Source organism: Gouania willdenowi, chromosome 9, assembly GCF_900634775.1.
Source record: "Gouania willdenowi chromosome 9, fGouWil2.1, whole genome shotgun sequence".
Taxonomy (NCBI): Eukaryota; Metazoa; Chordata; class Actinopteri; order Blenniiformes; family Gobiesocidae; genus Gouania; species Gouania willdenowi.
The window spans coordinates 36131445-36152417 of record NC_041052.1 but is presented as its reverse complement, the minus strand read 5'-3'; the positions used below and the strand labels follow the sequence as shown (position 1 = coordinate 36152417).

Sequence of the window (20973 nt, the reverse complement as noted above, 5' to 3'; positions counted from 1 at the left end):
TCACAATAACATAACATGCTCTGTTGAAAGCTCAAAGTTAAAAATAACAACAAAATTTTATATATATATATATATATATATATATATATAATTTTTTTTTTGTATGAGTTATTCGGACCAGTGATCCTGATCATGGTACCATGATCATTAACACTTTGAAGGCTTGGAAGACGTGTCTATCCCCAATAATGATGATCCAGTAGGTCCAAATGTATCAACAACGCTATTTTTTGAAAAATGAAAGGGAGAGGGGTTTTTTTTTTTTTTTTTTTTTATAAAATGCAACTGATCCAGAATCAGTAAATTGATCTTGATCCCCTCCAAAATGTAATGGAAATTTCCATGGTGCAAGGGCTTTCTTTGGTTAATTTTCTTTTTTTAATCTGCAGACAAAAAAACTAATAAATGTTGGTGGCAGAGGTAATAACAATATTGCCATTTTCATTTCAGTGAAATCTGTTTTTTGTGTCTGTTTTCTAGGGCTGCCAACTTTGGTCCTTTAGTCGACTAATTGGTTAATACCGTCGTGGCCGACCAAGATTTTTATTGGTCGACCAGCAATAATATCAGTTTCCATACTGTTTTAGAAAAAATGCAATGCACTTATATAGGTGATAAGGATTTAATATCAATATAATGTATTTAATGCTTAAACATGATTCTATGTCCAGCAACAGCCATGTGTGAGTGCTGGCTGCGCTGCAAAAAAAAAAAAAGTGTTGCTTCAGCTGTCAGTGCGCTGTCATCAGAGCAGAGAGGGAATGAATTAAGACAAGATTGAAACAAGCATTCACTGTTAAATCAATTGTTTTTCTGCACAAGAACATGGATTATCCTTATATTTGAAATGTGGATTATGTAAATAGATTCACTGCTGTCTCTGGCACAGCGGGACGAACTGCGGGCTTCCCCATGCGCTGATCTGATGTTGACATTAACAGTTTATTAATAAAAGCAGGCTTACCATTAAAACAAATGTAAATATGTCATTTGTATGAGGAAAAAATAGGTTTTAATTGTCGGTTTCAGGTCGGGCATGGATATAAATACCTAATGTCTGTTGGACCTGTAGGTTTCACTTTTGCTTTGTCGGGTTCTGGTCAAAGCTTGAATAAGGTTCATATCATAAATGGTCTATGTTTAAAAGCAAATCAGCACCACAAAAAGCCAAAGCTAAATATTTCTCTCTTTTTTTTTTTTAATCCTCGTCGTCCTCTGCACCTGTTTTCCGCGATCACTGGAAATCGAAGCCCTATTAGCATTTTAGATGTATAAAATTATCTGGTAACAAATGTAGCAGTGAAGGAATTAATAAATTACTTCATTCATTTTCAACATTTCGCTACACAACTGCCATGTGACATTGGCATTTCCTTCTCCAGCACCAACCTTTATACATTCAGTGAAGTGAATCCTGTTAGTGGTCACACCTGAACTTTGCTGCTGCTTTTATTTCAACATATCGACAACATACAAGGCCTATTATTGTTAAACTTTAAATGTCAAATAACATTTAGTGTCAGTGTACATTTTTTTTTTTAGAACTTTCAGATATCTTTTTTTACAGCCTGTAGCATCAGTTTTCCTGAGGAAACACCACAGATGCAACTAAGTAGATAATTTAAGATACAATCATATTTCCATTTTATATTATTATTAATATATTAACTAACTGGGACTGTTCCACTGTTACCTAATTAACTGGGATGGAAAGTTCTATAAGCTGAAGTCTGGTTTTAGTTCAGGACTTTTGCTCAACGTTTTGGAAAATGCAGGTTTACTGTGTGTTTACAGTATGTCAGTACGAACGCCTGTTCAATGCATCTTCCTTTAAGATTGTCAGGAGTCCATTTATTCACCAGCACCACACATACATCATGGCTCATTCACCAAGATCCTGGGTTACATAATCCAGTAAAACCCCACCCAGTCTACTCTGAACTACAGTGACACAGTCAGGCTTTTTATTAAGCATAAACACTTCACTGTCTGCCAGCAAGACGTTCATTTAAAAAGGTAATTAGACTTGAAACTTGTCAGTTTTATGCTAAATGTGATAATTCCTTTCTTTGGTAGTACCGTTCAATGCTGTTTTTTTTAATACAATGCTCAAATAGTTTAAAGACTTAAAAAAAAATAGATTTAGGGGTGAAAAGATCACTAAAAAAGCCTGACCTGCCATTCCTGATTTTTTTTATTTATATAGCCGACAGCGTACACCTTGAATGTTCCAATCTTATCTTATTGTAAAACATGGAACAATACCTTTGAAACAAAACAAACTTATTTTTTTTTAACTGCCAATGAGGTTATTTCATATCAATGAAAAGTTTAGAACAATGCTATCCAAAATAAAATAATATCAGTTCCTTTAACAGGTTACATGCAGACCTGTTTTGAGGTCTTTGCCAAAAATAAAGTGCACAACAGTATTTTGGATTTACAAATCACAACAATTGATGTAGAGTATAAAATAGTAATCTACAGAACAAATTAGGCGGCAGTGGCTCAGTCCATAGGGACATGGGTTGGGAGGTGCCCTTGAGCAAGGAACCGAACATCAACACTGCTCCCTTCATTCTAAAGCCACTTTAAGTATCCAGAAAAGTGCTGTATAAAATTTATGTATAATAATAATAATAATAATAATAATAATAATAATAATAATAATAATAATGATAAAAACTAACAAATCATCTTAAACCACCAATTAAGCGTTTCAGGCAACTTGTACTTCCAAATGAGTGCAGCATTTGTAATATTTTCAAAAGTCCACTGGTAATGACACAAATGAACATGGCACAGTAGAGCTGCAACTAACTATTGTTTTCATAATCAATTAATCGGTCAATGAATTAAAGCTGCACTACCTGATTCTTGAACTATGGCATGGCTAAATTTGAACCGTAAATCCCGTCCCCCACTCTGATAAATCCTCCCATTCTCCTCCTGTCAGGAAGTGCACGAGAGCTGAACGTGCACTACCAGTAAAACTTGTCGCCACGCCAAAGGATGCACACAGAATATAGAAAAATGGAACATTAGATTACCTGTCTAGAAGGAAAACAGCCACTTGCGTGTCCAAAGACTGAGAACAAGTTTGCACCATGCACGCGCTTCACAATATATCGCAGCAACCAATGAGGAGGCTCTGTCGTGGGCTCTGCTCACCCCTCCTTTCTCTAAATAATTCCCATGCAGGACCTGAATATAACATTTGGTGTGGGGGTGGGTGGGTGGGTGCCTGGCCCTTTAACTGCGAATGAATGCCCTGTCGCTCGACCAGGTGCAGAGTGAGCATGTTTAACCGGAGCAGATCGATTATAAGCTGTATGCCGTTTGGAATGATTGTCAAAATAAACGTTGCAGCTGTTGAATTAAGCCGGAGTCCCATGTTATACCCAATGACTGCTTTGAAGCAAGGGAGTTAACCCCGAAGCTGAGGAGAGCTTCAACTACAAGAGAGTTGGAGATGAAGCTGTGAAGGCAGACCACACTGGAACTATGTGAAGCCTCCATCAGCATTAGCGGAGCGCAAACATATTTCCTGACAGTGGCATCGCAAAACCTGCTTTTGCTTATAGTCCATATTTACAGGTGCATAGCGGAGGTGGGGTGCACACATAAAAGTAAACGGGAGCACATCGCTCCACTCTGGACTCTCCACTTTAACATGTTGAATAAACAAAACAAGCGCGGACACACACACACACACACACACGCATACTAACAGCAGACGTTGCCCCCACTGCTCCGTTCCAACCGATCGACATTTTCACCGTTCGCTCATAGGTTATCACCTTTGTGCACAAATGTGAGTGAAATTAAAGCAGTGTCACATAGAACAAAAAGATGAAACGATGCAATGGGAGCATCTACAGAAAGTTTCATCATGACAATGTCGTCTTTAATCGGATCGACGAATTAAGTTCACATTAATTGCATAAAATGCAAAATATCTGCCGATCCGATATAGCGATCAGATCGGTGTAAAGCCTATTCTTAAATGAGGTTTGTTGTATCATTTTGTCTCACCACCACTTATTGCCACATTACACAAATTACTCTCTTTTTTTTTTTTGTGTAATACTGCCAAACTCTGTACGACTGTTATTGTTAACTCGTGTAGCAGACGCGTGCGCACATGACCTGGTCTGTCAGTCATCTCACAGCAGAAAGGGATAGGCGCTGACTTTCACACCTTTGCGGAGGTAGAAAAGATCGGTTTTATATGCAAGTATCAGCCGATCCCCTAAAATTAAGGAAATCAGTGCCGATCGATCGGTACATCCTTAAATAAAATCGTACATTTGCTCTTACCTGTCCGACTTTGATTGACTTATTGAAATGTACCTCTAACTTGTGTTTCATCTTTATCTACTTTTCCTGCAAGGTTTCATGTAAATTTGGCGTGAAGCTTTGCTTCTTGTCATCGTATACACAATTCCCCACTGCTTTGTGATCGATTTGGTTTCCAGTCACTTACCAATGTCGGATTACAGTATATGTTACATCTGGCTAAGAAAAATGAGGCTAATATTCTCTGTTTGGTTTAGCAAAAAAGCAAAAGCTTAAATATGTACCAGTAAACTTTAATTCATTAGATCAACAGTAACATCTGAAAGGGTTAATTTGAATAATGTTTGAGTATTTTCCTGAATTTTTTCATTTCTTTTTGTTTCAAAATGTCTTTGTGCATGCTGCTACATCTAGCATTTGTTGGCAAACTGTTAAGCGGGGTACACACATAGGCCAGTTCTACGATCTACGCTTTGGCAGATCTTTGTTACATTCTAATCCTATACAATAAAGATCGTCATATCGCACGCCCTTACTTTCCATCAGAATCTACAAAACAATCAGATAAATAATGCCTATATTTATAAATCTAAGCAGATTTAATGGCTGAACTGCAGCAATCTATTGCACGTCTTTGGTTTTTAAACAACCTTTTAGTCTGTTGTTTTACCACATGTTTATGCGCATGGCACTCCAGTCTTTTGCAAGGAAAAGAAACATTTATATTCTTCCTACACCTCAACAAAAAAAATGTCAGTGGTCATCTAACCCTGTTGAAACACCTGCTGTGCTCTTTGTATTTGTTCTAACATTCATCCAATGTGTCCAGACCTAAGGGCTGTCACGCCATCACAACTCATTTGTCTAATGCATATGCTTCGCTGCAGGATCTCAGCACCTTGAAAATGTGCTCATGTTGTCTGTCGAGTGTGCTGCACGACCTCAATGCATTTGGTGTGAACTGATACTGGCAACAGTCATGGCTTGCTATTAATGCAGTTAACTGGAATGAATGGCTCTGAAATGTCACATTAAATGTGTTTAGAGTTTTAAGTTGGCAAATCTGTTTGGATGTAACTGATTTTGGCTGTTGTGAGGCAATAGGGGCAACATTTGGATTATATTAGAGCTGTACGTACACTCCCCCTGCAGCTTCCTGCTCGTGATGTGATCATTGACCTGTTGGAAACATGCCATAAAGTATTTCTCGTAAAAAAGTTTTAAGGCACGCACATACTTAGGTACTGGGTGCTGGAACAAAAAGTATGTCAGGAAAGAGACAGAAAAGTAAGTCCTCACATAGGGCTGGGCGATATATCGAATATACTCGATATATCGCAGCTTGTAGTCTGTGCGGTGTTGAAAATGACCATACCGTTAAACTCGTGGACTTTTTTTTTTTTTTTTTTTTTTTTTTTTTTAAATATCTTTGTGGCATTATGCACAAAAGGTGCACTTAAATTTAGTGTTGTTTTGAAATGTCATCTTAATGACAACATGCACAAAAGGGCACTATTTGTTTTAAAATATTGTAGTGGCATTATGTACAAAAAGTGCACTTTAATTTTGTGTTTTGAAATGCCATGTGAGTTGCATCCTGCACTAATGTCTTGTTTTGAAATGTCTCTGTGACAATTTTGCACAGAACGTGCACTTTCTGTTGACAATTTTATGTTTGAGCCACTCACTGTTTAATAAATACAGTTATGTCAACTTTGACTTAGTTGTGATATCCCCTTTTTTGCATGAAAGTTTAAAATTGGCATATATTAATGCAGTATGATCAAGAATGTTTTAATGTAGACATATAGAATCATCATACTGGTGTGATTTTGTGCATCAAAGTGTTAATTCAAGGGTAATGCAAAATATCGAGATATATATCGTGTATCGTGACATGGCCTAAAAATATCGCGGTATTTATAAAAGGCCATATCGCCCAGCCCTATCCTCACACCAGAAGCTGCTCCAAAGTCTTGTATAAGGGAGATTGTCAACACGTGTGACGTTTCGGGCCCTAGCCCTTCATCAGACATACTTTTCTGTCTTGTCTGATAAAGTATTTCTCGCCCATGCCTTTTCCTTCCTTCTCAGTCATTCTCAGTTTCTTTTCACTTGTATACATAAGATAGGCATGAAGCAAAGCCATCTTTAAAACATGTCCCTCATCCTCTACCATGGAAGCTGTTGTTATGACAGTTTCCTTGTGTTTTTCCTAATTCTTTAAATATTTTCCTAAGAAACTCACAAACTCTATAAAAAACATTGCCTGTCTATAGATTAGTTGTTTAATAAAATTGTGAATCCATATTAGCCACATTAGGCTTGTCAGTATTCGACTTTTAAATGTTGTACTTTTAAATTGTTGTACATTTAAGGTAGCCAGACTTCAGTCTATTTGTTTCTTCATTATGTCTTTTTTAGTACATTTAATAGGCAAGACCTCTTTCCCTAATTTTGATGTGACTATTTCCTAACTTAATATGATTACTGACATGCTAAACATAAAAAAATCCTACCCAAAATGCTTAATATTTGGGATATAGCTAACCGACTATTTTTCTTGCCTACCACACTGATGTTAGTCTAGTCAATTACACAAGGTTTTTCTAAAATGGTTCACATTAAGTACCAAAAAAATATACAAGGTCAAAACAGTGTGTGCATTTACTATTTGTCTGAAAACATTGTCTGTATAACTTATTAGTTGAAATACTAGTGAGTTATGTGCACAAAGTATCTACTGAATCAAAAGAAGCAAATCACACTGAAAACAAACCAATGAGCTCTGGAATCAACGTTCGGCATTTCCAAACATTCCTCTAGTTTAAAGCTTTAAAATATTTGGACAATAAACAGTCCAACAAATGTTATTGATCAATAATTCATGTGATCAACAATCACATTACACTATGGCAACTATACAAAAAGCAACAAAATATCAGAATTACTGTTCAGCTCTCAATAATAACATTTTCAGGCATCACATTTGAATTGAACAGGGAATGGAGAATGAGAGAAGTGTGATATATCCTGCTACTGAATACAAAGTAAAGCATTTAACTACTTAATGATACAAACTGAGCGGCCATGTAATCATTAGCAGATACCATAATGTTACATTTAAAAACGCCTCCAATAAAATACACTCGTACCTTTTCACGCTTGCACATGCGTGGGCGGACAAGCACGTACAAAGTTAATTCTGGGGTTTTCGTCTGTTTTCCGTAATCAAGAAATATTAGAGGCCCTACAGAAGATACTGTAATGAGAAAGCTCTGAAATTCAAGTGTTAAATTGATTGTTGTCATACTTAAAGATGATACTGTAACCATTAAAATTTGCCTGGATTTTTTGTTGTAGTTTTTTTAATCAAGGTGTTTGTTTATGGTCTGGAGAAAAGAGTAAACATAAATATTGTCAGATAATTATTCTTATTTAAATTTTGAAAGATCAGTGGAAAAACTAGACGTTTTTTTTAAATTAATTTTTATAAATGTTTTTCAATTATATTTAAACCTTACTGTGCTAATTATTATGCTTGAATTATGTCAGAGCTGATATTTTTTTTTACATTTTCTTTTTATTATTTTTTATTTTAACAGGGAAACACCTGAAGTAACACAGATGGTTACAGTTTTGAGCCATTTATAGATGTACAAAAGGGAAAAAACCCATCAGCACTAGGAGTATGATGTAAAGAGAATTTCACAATATATTATGTATTTGCTGATTAGAGAGAAATTCTTGCTTTATTTTGGAGTTTTAACATTTGCTCTGTGTAGGTGTGCTTCATAGTCCTTCATTTTATACACTCTTTTGTTTGACTTGTCCTTTTATCTCACAATAAAATGTGTCTTGAATGGCTTTGCTTGTCCTAACATACATGTTAAATGTCCTCCTTTGTTCTTTCCACAGATATGAAACGGGTCGTACGACAGAGCAAATTCCGTCACGTCTTTGGCCAGGCGGCGAAGAACGACCAGTGCTATGACGATATCCGAGTTTCAAGAGTCACATGGGACAGCACCTTTTGTTCAGTCAATCCCAAGTTTGTCGCCATAATCGTTGAAGCCAGCGGTGGAGGAGCCTTCCTTGTTCTCCCCCTCCACAAGGCAAGTTTGTACGGTTTTTAAAGTCGTCCTCGGCACAGCCATCAAAACCAAAAGCTCTGCAAATCACAGATAAGATGAGGCAACTTTTAACAGATTACTATGCCAGTGTACCTTGAGGGTTTATGCAAATGGTGGTTAATTAAACCTGGTGTGGACAACAAACTAGTTCAACCTACATGTTTGTCCTTTGGTGAATGCTCTTGCCTCCTTATAAGGAATCGTCCTGCAGGTTTACTTTTAGGTTAAGCTTCAGCACCAACTGAGCAGTGTTTTGCCAGTTTGGTGAGTGTTCCTCCCAGCCCAAAGGCTTTGTTTGAACTTTGCTGCTGTTGTTTTATTTTATATTTAACAACAATAAAGCTAATGTTAAGAATATATTTTGGCATGTCTGTCTGACAGCACTTCAATTCCGATTTTTTTTTTGCCCACATGTGAAATGTATCTGTTTTTTTTTTTTTGTTTTTTTTCATGTCTATGTGAACAGTACAATTTAGATATTTTTTCTTCTTCAAACCAGCCCAACCCCACTTTTATATGTGGATATAAATCTGATGCATATCTCATATTTTGCAATGGGACTGGTGGATAATAGGCCAGGCATTTATCCAACTTTTAGGGGGGGAGAATGAGTTCTTAGAAATAATAAATATTTATTATATTATACCTATTATCAGTGCCACACACAAATGCTAAGACGAGATGCTTCCATATTTATTTCCATAAACGTAGTGCATGCCTGTGTGTGCACGCAGTACCTCAGGACTTTTTTTGCGCATGTGGGTCACTTCATGGTCACATTCTGTTCATATGTCGAACTGATAGAAGACACATTAAATGTGCAATATGAACGAGCACAGAAGAAAAAAAAATTATTTTTTATTTTTTCAAAAATGTCTGAATAGAGCATTAAGACCTGCAGTGTAAGTTGAAGCTGTGTTTCCATTGCAGATTTTTGCAAAATAAAAGTGCTATTTCTAAATGTAGAAAAAGTATAATTGCACTTTGAACGTGTTTCATTTGAAGGTTTCTTTGAGCAGGAGCCTCATAACTCCTGTTAAATCTCATCCTGTGAGACTTGGATGCTCAAAACCTCCCTATAACACTTTTTTTGTGGTTTGCTGTAATGTGGCAGTAATAATTTTAACGTATCATGTTAAGAAATGACTCGGTCTCCTCTTCTGTCCACACATACCACAACATGTTTTCTCGGAGAGAAGTGGTCTTGTGACCACATGTATGTCACATTCTGTGATGTGTAATTGTGAAGACAGTGTTCCAATACTGCTGAAAAACCTCCTCATGAAAGCGTAAAAACTTTTTAGTGATATTTGAGTGTTTTTCAAAATCAGGGGTTCTCAACTGGTCTCACCCTGGTACCCACATTTTTCCAAGATCATTAAATTGTGACCACATTTTTAGAATTTGACCAACCAAATTTAGTTGTTTTTTTAAAATATCTGGTTGAGAACACACATATATCATCTTTTTTAAAACATAAATCTGTATTTTTTTCCTGTGCAACATTCATGTCACAGCATGCCTGTCAAAAAAAATAGTTTCTTTTTAAAGAAAAGACAAGTCCAACATGAGACACTCATTAAGTATTTATTTTTTATCAGCTGTCCGCGACCCACCTAGTACATGTCCGTGACCCACTTTTGGGTCCCGACCCACCGATTTTGACAGCAAATTTGGATCTAGTTTTTGGCATATTCACTAAAATGCAACTTTGTTTAAGTCAAGATTTAATCATTGGGACTATTTTAGTTATGGTCTAAATTTAGTCAACTAAATGACATTAAAATTTTAGTCAACTAAATCTGTGACAGATATAGTCGACTAAAATATAAAGCATAAAAATGTATGCAATTTTTCTAAGATTCAATTAGTTTTGTAAAAACACACAGATTTGATTTGATCATAGGGCAGGGATGAAAGAACTCAGGCAGAAAGCTGCTAACACTGTGAATGTGCAAAAGCGCAAGATTATTTATTATATTAATCCATTGGTTGATAAATGGACGAATGAATTAATGACTTCAGCCATCCGCGCGCACACACAGATCGACACAGGCTTCATCAGCTGACAGTAGATCAGTCCATTAGATATAAATCTATATCTTTCCTAAAGGATGTCATTGGTAAATGAAAGGATTGCATTTATAATTAATAATCTCTTTCCTAAACTCAGCTGTCAGATCTGCACAAACCAGGATCTTCTATCAATGGGTAGGTCATTTTCTAAGAGATCTGATTGGTCAGGAGGCGGGGCTTTAGGACTTGCTAACATCCATTCAGCATTAATTGCCATAGTGATTAAGCTTCAGCAAGGTTTGTAGTTTTGGAGTCCATCACACACTGATTAAATCCTGGAAGTTAGCCCAATGAAAGGTAATCGAGATTCGTAGCATAACCCCACAGTAACCAGACACTCACCTAAATAGTGAGGGAGGCTTGATTGGGAATGGGCCACACCTGGGTGCAACACATGAGGCAGCTAATCACTCACAACTCAAACACACTGACATCACTGGGGGGAGGAGCTATGAGCAGGAATACATGAAACACAAAGACGAGAGTTAACACAGGTGGCCAGACTCCAACAGAACAAACAAAGACAGAATAACTGAAAGAGAACCACAACGGCTACAACACAAACAAAAACTAAACAGAACATGACAGCTTAAGACCACATGATCACGACATATGCAACAAAGTTATGGTTTAGTTTTTATTAGATCATGAAAATATCAATATGTTTTAAAATGTGTCACTAAAAAAATGCCGTCAACAAAAACTATGCCAAATATTTTTAGTCAAGAAAATGACCAGTGACTGCCAGCTCTGTGTCTGCTTGGCAGCTCCATGCAATAGCAGTGTGGCAGATTCTGACACTGAGTGACATAAACCCTGCAATGCTGTCAGCAGCACTACCATGACCCTGTAATTAGTGTGCACTGTCATGTCACATGAGAAGGCCGTGGCACAGGGCGACCAAATACTCAGGCTTGTCATCACACAGCTTCCACCTCTCAGCACCTCATTCCACACCGAACGTGTGTTGGAGCTGGACTTCTCTCCCTATCCTCTGCACCAGCATTAAGTGAGCTGCCCTCTTAGTGCCATGGACAAGCACACTAATGGTGTGTCTCCAGAACAAAGTCTACTTTCTCTTCTGATTTTCAAAACCTCAAGTGATTTCTTTGGGTGAGACATTTTTTCAAAGTCCGATTTTTAAAAATCTCCACATGAGCTCGCAGGACTTCACAAGACATTTGTTCAACAGTTTATGCGCAGAAAAGCTGAAAATACGAGGGCTGTTTATGGTCGACATGACAGCGCTGCACTACAGAGGGAAACCAAACCAGTTCTACCACCTGCGCCTGGTTGATTGTTGGTTACTTGTTGTGAGCAAAAAACCATGTTGTCAGTATGTACATAGGTCATCCTGTTTGGGTATAGATAATCTAAACAGGTTTTATTTAGCTTTTTCATTTAATTCCCAAGGCAGTTTTGTGATGAGTAAAATTGGAAATCTTGTTTTATCCTTAGATGGGAATGCAGCTCTCAGATTGGGACAAGTTTGATCTTGTCTTCTGAATGTCTAGCCTACAGTGCAGTGGAAAAGTGTTGCAGAGTTCAGCTTTGCTAATGATTTCTAAAAGAAGTAAATTGATGTATTTTATTGCTAACAATGGTCACGGCTATTAATGATAAAATCAGCACCTTCCTACTTCACCTCCTGCATCATCTACAGACCGTTTTAAATCCCTGGTAAGATAACTAAACTAACAAACGCTATTCTGGAAGAGAAAGGAGATTTTAATTGTGTGGGAACAGATTCATTTAACCAACAATGTGCCAGTTAAATATGTATGCTTTATGTGTGGCAAGAAATGAGCAATTAGCATGTGTTGATCACATGATCATGTGTTATCAAATTCAAGTTACTTTTTGTAGCCTTTCAAATACATTAACTAAAAAAAAACTTCTTTATATAACATTGTGTTCATGTAAACTGAGATGTGTAAGAATTTGAAGATGCAAGATACTGTTATTTCTTGATGTCAATTTATTTTATTTTAAACTGTTTTTAATTTTCCATTTAAATGATCAAAATAAATCAAATCAAATTAAATCAGACATTATTCTATATAATTTTAATTTTAACTGTATAGAATTTAATTCACTGTATTGTCTTCATTGAGAAGATATTTAATTCAGGTGAGATGAGGTTAAATGGTTCCTTGTAGAGTAAAGGTTGCAGACCCCTGACCAGGGGAAGAGGGTTAGGAGACCCCACTATAAGAGCTGGACCCTCTGAATTTAATGCAATGCAGATGCTCAGTTGGTTATGCTACTGTTAGGTTAATTCAAGTACAGCCTTTCTGTAAAATAAAAAACAGAATACATGTAACCTGTTGTGATTTACTGTTATTTTAAAAAAAAGTTACGTCGTCTTTTAAAATTATATAAAAGAAATGACCTATTATTTCAGCCACTGCTTGTTGCAGAAAAACTTAATATTGACACTAAAACATTTAGCACATATATCTCAAGTCATTGTCAATCTTTACTTCATACAAAACTACAGTACGACATGCTGTACACTACCCCCCCCCCCAAAAAAGGGTACGACCAAATTCTGTGCTACCACTGGAATAGTTAGTGTAGAGTTCTGCGTGTGTGAATGTCCGCATGCTTATTCTTTCGTCAAGGGCTGTGCAATTAATCAAATTTGAATAGTGATCATGATTTTGGTTGCCACAATGAAATTGATCGTCGGCAATATTTACATTTAAAATATGTGTTCTGCTGCATATCACACTTTCTCAACCATTAGTCAGCGACAGCTTTGAGTAAGTAATTTGGTGGAGTAATGTGAGCTGTAATTGTTTCCAATGAGTTGCATTTCATGAAAGCACTCTGTAATAGTGTATTTATTCAGTTAACCCTTGGTACATTTTAAATTCTTGGGTTAATTTATTTATTTTTTTGGAATAATTTTCATTTAAAGCTTCATTTTGCACTGTAAACTGGTCATACATTGTTTTGTTTTTTTTAAGTAGTGAAAAAGAAATACAGATCATTCCCTAACATGATAAATATTACAACCGTGATTACAATATTGATCAAAATAATCGTGATTATCATTTTGGCCATAATCGTGCTAAAGTTCAATTACAGTTAATCACAGTTACTGAGCTGGAAATAAATAATCTATGGTAACAAAACTTAACCTTCCTCTTGTGTTAGCTTCTTGTTAGCATCTCTTATGATAACGGGTCCTAAATCAGCTGTAAAATACACTAAAAACAAACATCTGTTTATTGGTTACCTTGTTAGGCTTCCTAATCAATAAAAATATTTTTTTAATCATTTTGGTATGGGTGTCTGAGCTTTTTTTGTGTCAGTATAACCCTAGATTTCAATGTTTTTAAATGTTAAAATGTGGGAAAGCTTGATATGAAACATATTTTAAAAATTGTTGTTAACTACATATGTGTAGAACTGTACTTAGAAAACATAGTTCCTCAGTTTTGCATCAAATTATAATTAACAATTTTTATAGAAATATCATGACAATTACAAAGTAAATTATCTAAACTCAATTACAATTTAATTACAATTACGAGAGCAACAGATTTTTAAAATTACATTTACAATGATAGTTGTCATTATTGTAATTAATTATCAATTATGCAATTAGAATTAGAATTGACCCCAATCCTGGTTTACAGAGGATTTAACTTTTATTCTGAATTACAGGGGAATTAAAGCTCTCATGTAAACGTAGCCAATATAACATTGTCGGATTGAATTTTAGTTTGAAAGGCACTGGACCCTTGATAAGTCTCCCACCCTTTCCATCGCTCATGTGAGAGTCCTGTTAACCCATCTGCCTGTGCTGTGTCTCTTTGGGCAGCCAGCTGCTCACGGCTTTTGTCCTACGCTTGCTCCCAGTGCTGGTCTTTGTCATTATTGCACTTTTACTGGGTGGTGGTGGTGGGGGGGTGGCTGAAGTGTATAGATGCACCTTCCCCCTTCTCAAGCCATGTTTCACTGTGCACTGGCTTTGTTGTAACAATGCTCTGATGAGGAGGAGGAAAGAAGAATACAGGGTTTAAAGGTTTACATTTTTTTTTTAATATTTACTTTATCTCCTTATCTCCACTTGTAAAGATCTTGGATCCATGTGGATGTTAATGTTTGACATGAGCTCTAGGACTTGTTTGTCTGCGGTGGCTTTTTGTGTGACTCACAGGGTTGTGGGCTCGGGTGGCAGGATGTCCTGACTCAGCACAGCCACGGCTATTGTTGTTGCTCCTTTCAGAACATTAGGATTTATAGAATAGGAATCAGATGTCCAGCTCAGCTCGTGTCATTCCCTTCCCTCATGCTTTCAATAATCCCTTTCTCCTCCTTTGCTGGATGTTTGCTAATTTATTCTCTGATTTCCACATGAAGGAAGGAGTGAGAAGGAATGAGGCAAAAGTTATTTAAACCCTATCTGCTCAGTGCTCACCATAGTACAACATGTTATCATCAGTAAATCATTACTTAATGTTAAATTACTATGTCATAGATTTCCTACTTTAATCTAAACCAAAAAAAAAAAACATTGTAGTGGAAAATCTGCATTTTAACATTTTTCCAATTATCCTGCAGTAACAATGGACTGATTAAATGTGTCTAATTTGCATTAAATCCCCCCAAAATTCCTGAATATTCATCCAGCGCTCATTCTAAGTTAATTCCTGGATTTGTGTGCAGTAACACATTGTGTGCTTTCTCTGCACAGCAGTGTTACTGACCATGTTGGATGCAACATGACACCAAGTGTGCACTATATCAGGGTCAACCTTCATACTTAGGCCAATTTCACTCCCAAAGACCTCGATGCCGCTTGGTTGCCTCTGCTTTTGCCGCCTCTGCCGCTCAGTCCTGCTGACTGCAGATTTTACCATATATGGTCATTCATTGCTCCCTGTCTGACAGCCTTCCAAGACCATTTCCTCTCCGCCCTGCCATTGGTTGACTCATGCCGTGTCAGTACTCGTGTGAATTCTGGGATAGGCTGAAAAATGAAGAGCGGCAGGATGGAGTAGAAGTCTGAGGTTGTTTCTGTTACAGAGCGGGTAACTGTATCCAAATGCATTCATGAAATGATTGTTTTAAAGAGTTAATGAAAAGCACTCCTAGATTGTGCAACTACACGTTGGGAAAATTGTCTTAGGAATATTTTGCCTCTTTTTTTTTTTTTTTAGATGAGTTATAAACCCAAGGGATAATAAGGATGTAAGGCTGTGTAGTTTTAATTTGAAAAAGAATAATAATTATTTAAGCTCTTTGAGCCTTCTGCCTCCTCCTGCACTGTATTTCTATTTCTCTGATGTTTTTTTTTTAATGGGGAAAATAAATAAGTAAAAATAAATAACTACAATAAGATTCAAGATTTTAAAATAAAATTGAATCCAGCACTTTTCAGGCGACCCCACATTGGGTCATGACCCCAAGGTTGAAAATCCCTGATTTAAAGTCATATTAGTCTGTCTGTACAGTTGCATTAAGTAGAGCAATACACAACCATTCACACAAATGCCTTTTAGATGATATACTGTACATTATTTAAAGCTGAATAATACAATTTTGTTAAATTTATATAAATTTTGAGTCTCACGTGATAAAAATATCCCTCACTGGCCACAGTTTTAATATAAACCCAAGGGATAATAAGGATCTAAAGCAGTGGTTCCCAACCTTTTTCAGGTTGTGACCTAAAAATTGAAAGTCACTTTTGAGAGGGCTAAAAATCTGGAAAACAGGCAAGTTTGGGAAAATAAACCTCAAATACTATGTTTTTGGGGTTCTTAGAACAAATGGAGATGGGTGAAAAGAGCAGTTTCTCTACTTTATCACAGTGAAATCAGTACTCTGAGCTCATTCACATTCAGATGTATAGAAATACAGCCACTCCACAGGGTCGCGGACAAGTTGGTCCAGACAAGCGCGCGCCCTGACTGCGGTGTTTGCTCACATTTTATAACATCCTGTTTCAGTTGGTTGTTTCGGTGAGAAAAGTGTTTCAACCGAAAACTGAAAAGACACTTTTAGGCCATTTACGGTGGCTGAATTTTCAGTGAGTCACTGTTCTTGAAGTGAAAACCTACCCCTTCAAGGCTGCCTCTGAGTTTTAGAACTATACGAATTTAATGCCATCATCTTAAAAAAAAGAAAAAAAAAAAAAACTCCACTGGACTTGAAAAAGAAACCATTTGAATAGACGAGTTTACAATTGCACCACAGGGCTTGTGACGTCAGGGGTCACGGGGTCATATGTGAATAACGTGTGCTCAGAGGGCTTCTGGCTAGGCTTGTCCTGAGAGCAGTTAGTTACACCAATTTAATCCTTTTTTACTCCATTTGCTGCTGTTCCCTGATGGCTGAGGACCACTGTGTGTTATTTGTTGCCGACATTAGATGGTGGATGGGTTCCTGCTGCATTAAAGGATTTTCTTCAAAAACAAAATCAAAGGGTGACACGAAGGAAAGACGAACACATCGCCATCCTGTTTGCTGCGTCACAGGAGCCTGAACTTCTTTCTATCCCAGCATTGACATCACAGGCCACGCCTCTTTTTATTACTGCCCACAAACAAACCATAGCATGGAAGGTCCAGTTGAAAGAACTTTATATATGTCACTCACATGTACAATCCAAAACAATGTTCAGTTAAATAAAGAGCTAAATTAAGATGCACTTAAGATGTTAAACAAGATCAAAAAGTTTTTAAAATTACAATTATGATTAACCGTAATTGTAATTAATTATCAAATATGCGATTCAAATTATAATTGACCCCAATCCTGAACTCAACCCATACGGCAAAATGACTTCATTGTTTGGAATGCAGTTTTTTTTTTTTTTTACCGGAACTATCCTTAATCCTCTTTCATCTTCCACTTTTTCTCAAGGCAAGGCAAATGTATTTGTATAGCGCATTTCATACACAAGGCAACTCAATGTGCTTTACATGATAAAACATTCAACAGCATAAAATCAATAAGAACATTCAAAATCATCAGTAAAATCAATTAAAATTCTCAGACTGCCTCCGTTTAAAGGGAACAGGAGAACAAGAGCGTATGGGAACCATGCTGTGGGTCTCAAAACAGTCTATAGATGAAAAATGACTGGGCTTCAGAGGAAACACCCAATACTTGTTTTAATATTACATTAAGTATATAAAAACCTTTGTTTCATGCACTTTACAGCATATTGGAATATTCATGTTGCAGTGTAATGTTGTATTCAGAATAAACTTCCTTTGATTTTTAGTTAGAGTAACTATAACCCAAACCCACTTTTTTCTGCTGAATACACATGTATTTGGGTATGAAGTAGTGCTATTGATTAATCCTGGTCCAACTTTTAACATTTTAGTAAAAGTATTTTTATTTTGCATTTTTAGTTGTAAAATGTCAGTCATTGCCCTCTAAGGGTTGAATGCCGGCTATTACAACTTAATTTTGCGATTGGCTGAAACGGATTCTTTAGATTCCCCTGCGTCATCAACTTTCTCTGTTTGCTCCGCCCCTCTTATAAAAGCTGATAGGAGGGAGAAGGGTTTCCTCCTATCAGTGAGCATTGATTGACAGTTCTAATGAAGAACTGCTCTCTTCAGCTGTGAAGTTTTTCACTCTTTCTATAAAGAGCAGATCCTGCGCTAATCAGAGGATTTAGCAAGCTGTGTATTTACAGACACATCTTGTGTGTATTCCCGTTTGTCTCTGCGTGTACGTGGACGTTCTTGTCGCGCGCGCGTGCATGTGTAAGCAGCGTTCAGCCTCTGCTGGGCCATGAACAGAGGCTGGAGCGCCAGTAATAGTGTGTGTAGTGTTGTGTGTGCGTGGGTGCAGCTCACATGGGGATTGTGTGTGTGATTGTCGTATTTGATCACAGGTGTTACTGTGCGCTGTGAGTGGGCATGTCGTACTGTGTGTGGAGTAACAAGGAAGTTTTTGAATTTCCCTCCTAGTGGCAGGTCAGCAGAAAGAAGGGGTTTAGTTACTCTAGAAGCAGGTTTGAGGCCACTGATGTGGTCCGCATCACATGATGCATTGAAAGGGCAGTGAGTCAAACTAATGTTATAGTGGATAGAGGTGAAAGTAATGGATTACAAGTACTCATGTTACTGCACTTGAGTTGCTTATATGGGTACTTCTAAATCAGTAATTTTACTTGTAATTAAGTTTTTAAAGAAGAAAAGTAACTCGTTAGGTTTCTACACCAAATCGTGACTGACTAAATTATTATTTTTTGGTTTAAAATGATCAACGGACATTGTGAAACTACAGAAAATGAAATGACCTGACAACAATCAAATGCATCATAAATTAAACATAATGCACGGTGCTAAAACATCATTGAATGCCAGTTAGTGCTAGTAACTTTTACTTTCAATACTGTTTAATTAAGCTACTTGTTACTTGTACTTGAGTACAATTTCAATGAAGTAACAATACTTCTACTTGAGCAGGATATATCAATACTCTTTACACCTCTGGTCATTACTTTATGTAGCATTGCAGAGCATAGAACAGTGTGATTAAAGACATCACATGGTCTAATGAACCTTTTGATTATTATTTGTAAATGTATGTAGTCATGTTGATCTTTTAGCGTACGATGAACATAACATACAAAGTTCTTTCAATCTCTAAAAACAACACATTTTCATTATTTTAAACTTCTGCTTTTTAAAGAAGTATACCAGTTGTTGTTTTACTCACTCATTACTAAGTCACCCAAAAGGTAGTGCATTACAGCCTATCCACTGTGTATTTCTTTGTGGCTGTGCACTCTTTTCAACTCTAAATATAACTCTGTTTTACAATCAGTTTATGAACATTGTCTAATATGAAGGTAGTTGCTCTAAAGAGAGCGAGTGTTTCCAGGTGTGACAGCACCTCTGCTACCACTGTGTCCGCTGTTTGTTTCCACCATACAGACACTCACTGACAAAAGGGGAAATTTCCATGTTGCTGCGAGCAGCACTGGTCACCATGCATGGAAGAACCTTCAGTGATGTGCATGTGGAAATCACATGTTAAAGTGCAGGCAAAGGCAGAGTGCAGGCCTTTTGTATGAAAGCAAAGAAGGACGTCTTTTTCTTGCCTCGACAGAATCGTGTGTGTGTGTGTGTGTGTGTGTGTGTGTGTGTTTCACCCTTATTTTCTGCAGTGTTACTTGTTGCTATGCAACTGGTTGTTTTCCCGGCCCTAGACATTCCTCTGCAAGGATTCAAACGCCTGTAGTGTAGTTGTGGATATGTTCGGTATTCTATGTCTCCTGACTGCTACTGCTGATTTTTTTTTTTTTTTTTTTTTTGGTACAATTTCTTGATTTAATAAAATGATTGAACACCCAACCACCCAATTATTTGGGTTAATTAATCGTGTTTTGGTCCTCTCGTTTTAGTTTGTTTAGCAAAAAAATTCAATAGGGTGTGCTCCCGTAATTTTCTGCATATTTTTCATCATTTTTGATTAGGGGTTCTCAAACCTTTTTGACTTAAGTACCCCCTTTCTCTTATTCCTGAATCCATGTACCCCATTTGTCTGACTACAATATTTATATCAGAAAAACATGGAAAACCAGCCATAGAGCATAATGATGAATGAGTGATGACACACATTTTAGAGAATCTAATTTTGTAAATAAGTGAATGAAACAGAATTTAGTGCCTCCTGATTAGTTTTTATCATTTTCAGTCATCTCCCACCTGGTGTAGGACCAAGACTGACCCTTGTGTTATCAGTGCATTTTCTGATAAGATCATTTTCATCATCTTTATTGGACTTGATTTAAGTAACACTGTTTTAATTTAGATAGATGTCCATCAATGGTAGCACTGTTATAGCACTGTATCGGACCAGAGACAGTCTTGTGTTGTGTTGAGTATTAAATGCATGGAGTAAAAGTAATAATTCTCACAGCTGTTTTTATTATTAACACAAAGAAACGTGAAGAAATAATACGTTGACAAACCACATTGCTTTTCAGTTGCTGTGACCAATCAATGAGCCAGGCCTTTGTTTTCTTTGTGCATTTGTTTCTTTAAGACTAACATGTGCATATTTTGACTAACATCGTCCCAAACAAGCAGCTTTTGTAACTCAACAGGGTTTTCCGAACAGTGTGGAAAACTTTTAGGAATACAGTTTGAAAGCAATTGTCAGTATTTCCTGTCCTAGGCCCAGTCCCCAGACTATCCTGCTCTTAAAGCAGTCTAAAGTTCACTGTAGGGTTTGTGAAATTAAGGATACCTTATAACACACATTCTTCAACAAATAAAACAAACATGTAACTAAGTGGAAAGAAAGAATACAAGTCACATTCCAAGTTGCACATGACAAAAGCTGCTGAAATTTAGCATCTTGTTTATGATTCATGTGTCTTGTGCATCTATTACTTGCGTAAAATAAACATTTGGATAAAGCTTTGTTCCACATGTGTTGACATTATCTCCCTTTTTTTTTTAATGGAAAAACTTCC

General features: G+C 36.8%; 1 protein-coding gene across 2 annotated transcripts in view; it reads left to right on the top strand.

Annotated features, from left to right (window-relative positions):
* The window catches only part of coro1ca (coronin, actin binding protein, 1Ca), a 61998-nt gene that overhangs the window by 15807 nt on the left and 25218 nt on the right, over nt 1-20973 (top strand). For both annotated transcript variants that reach the window (XM_028458357.1, XM_028458358.1), the window contains exon 2: nt 8218-8414. In XM_028458357.1, coding sequence (XP_028314158.1) covers nt 8220-8414 — 195 coding nt within the window. In that variant the 5' untranslated portion in view covers nt 8218-8219. The remainder of the gene's footprint in view (nt 1-8217; nt 8415-20973) is intronic.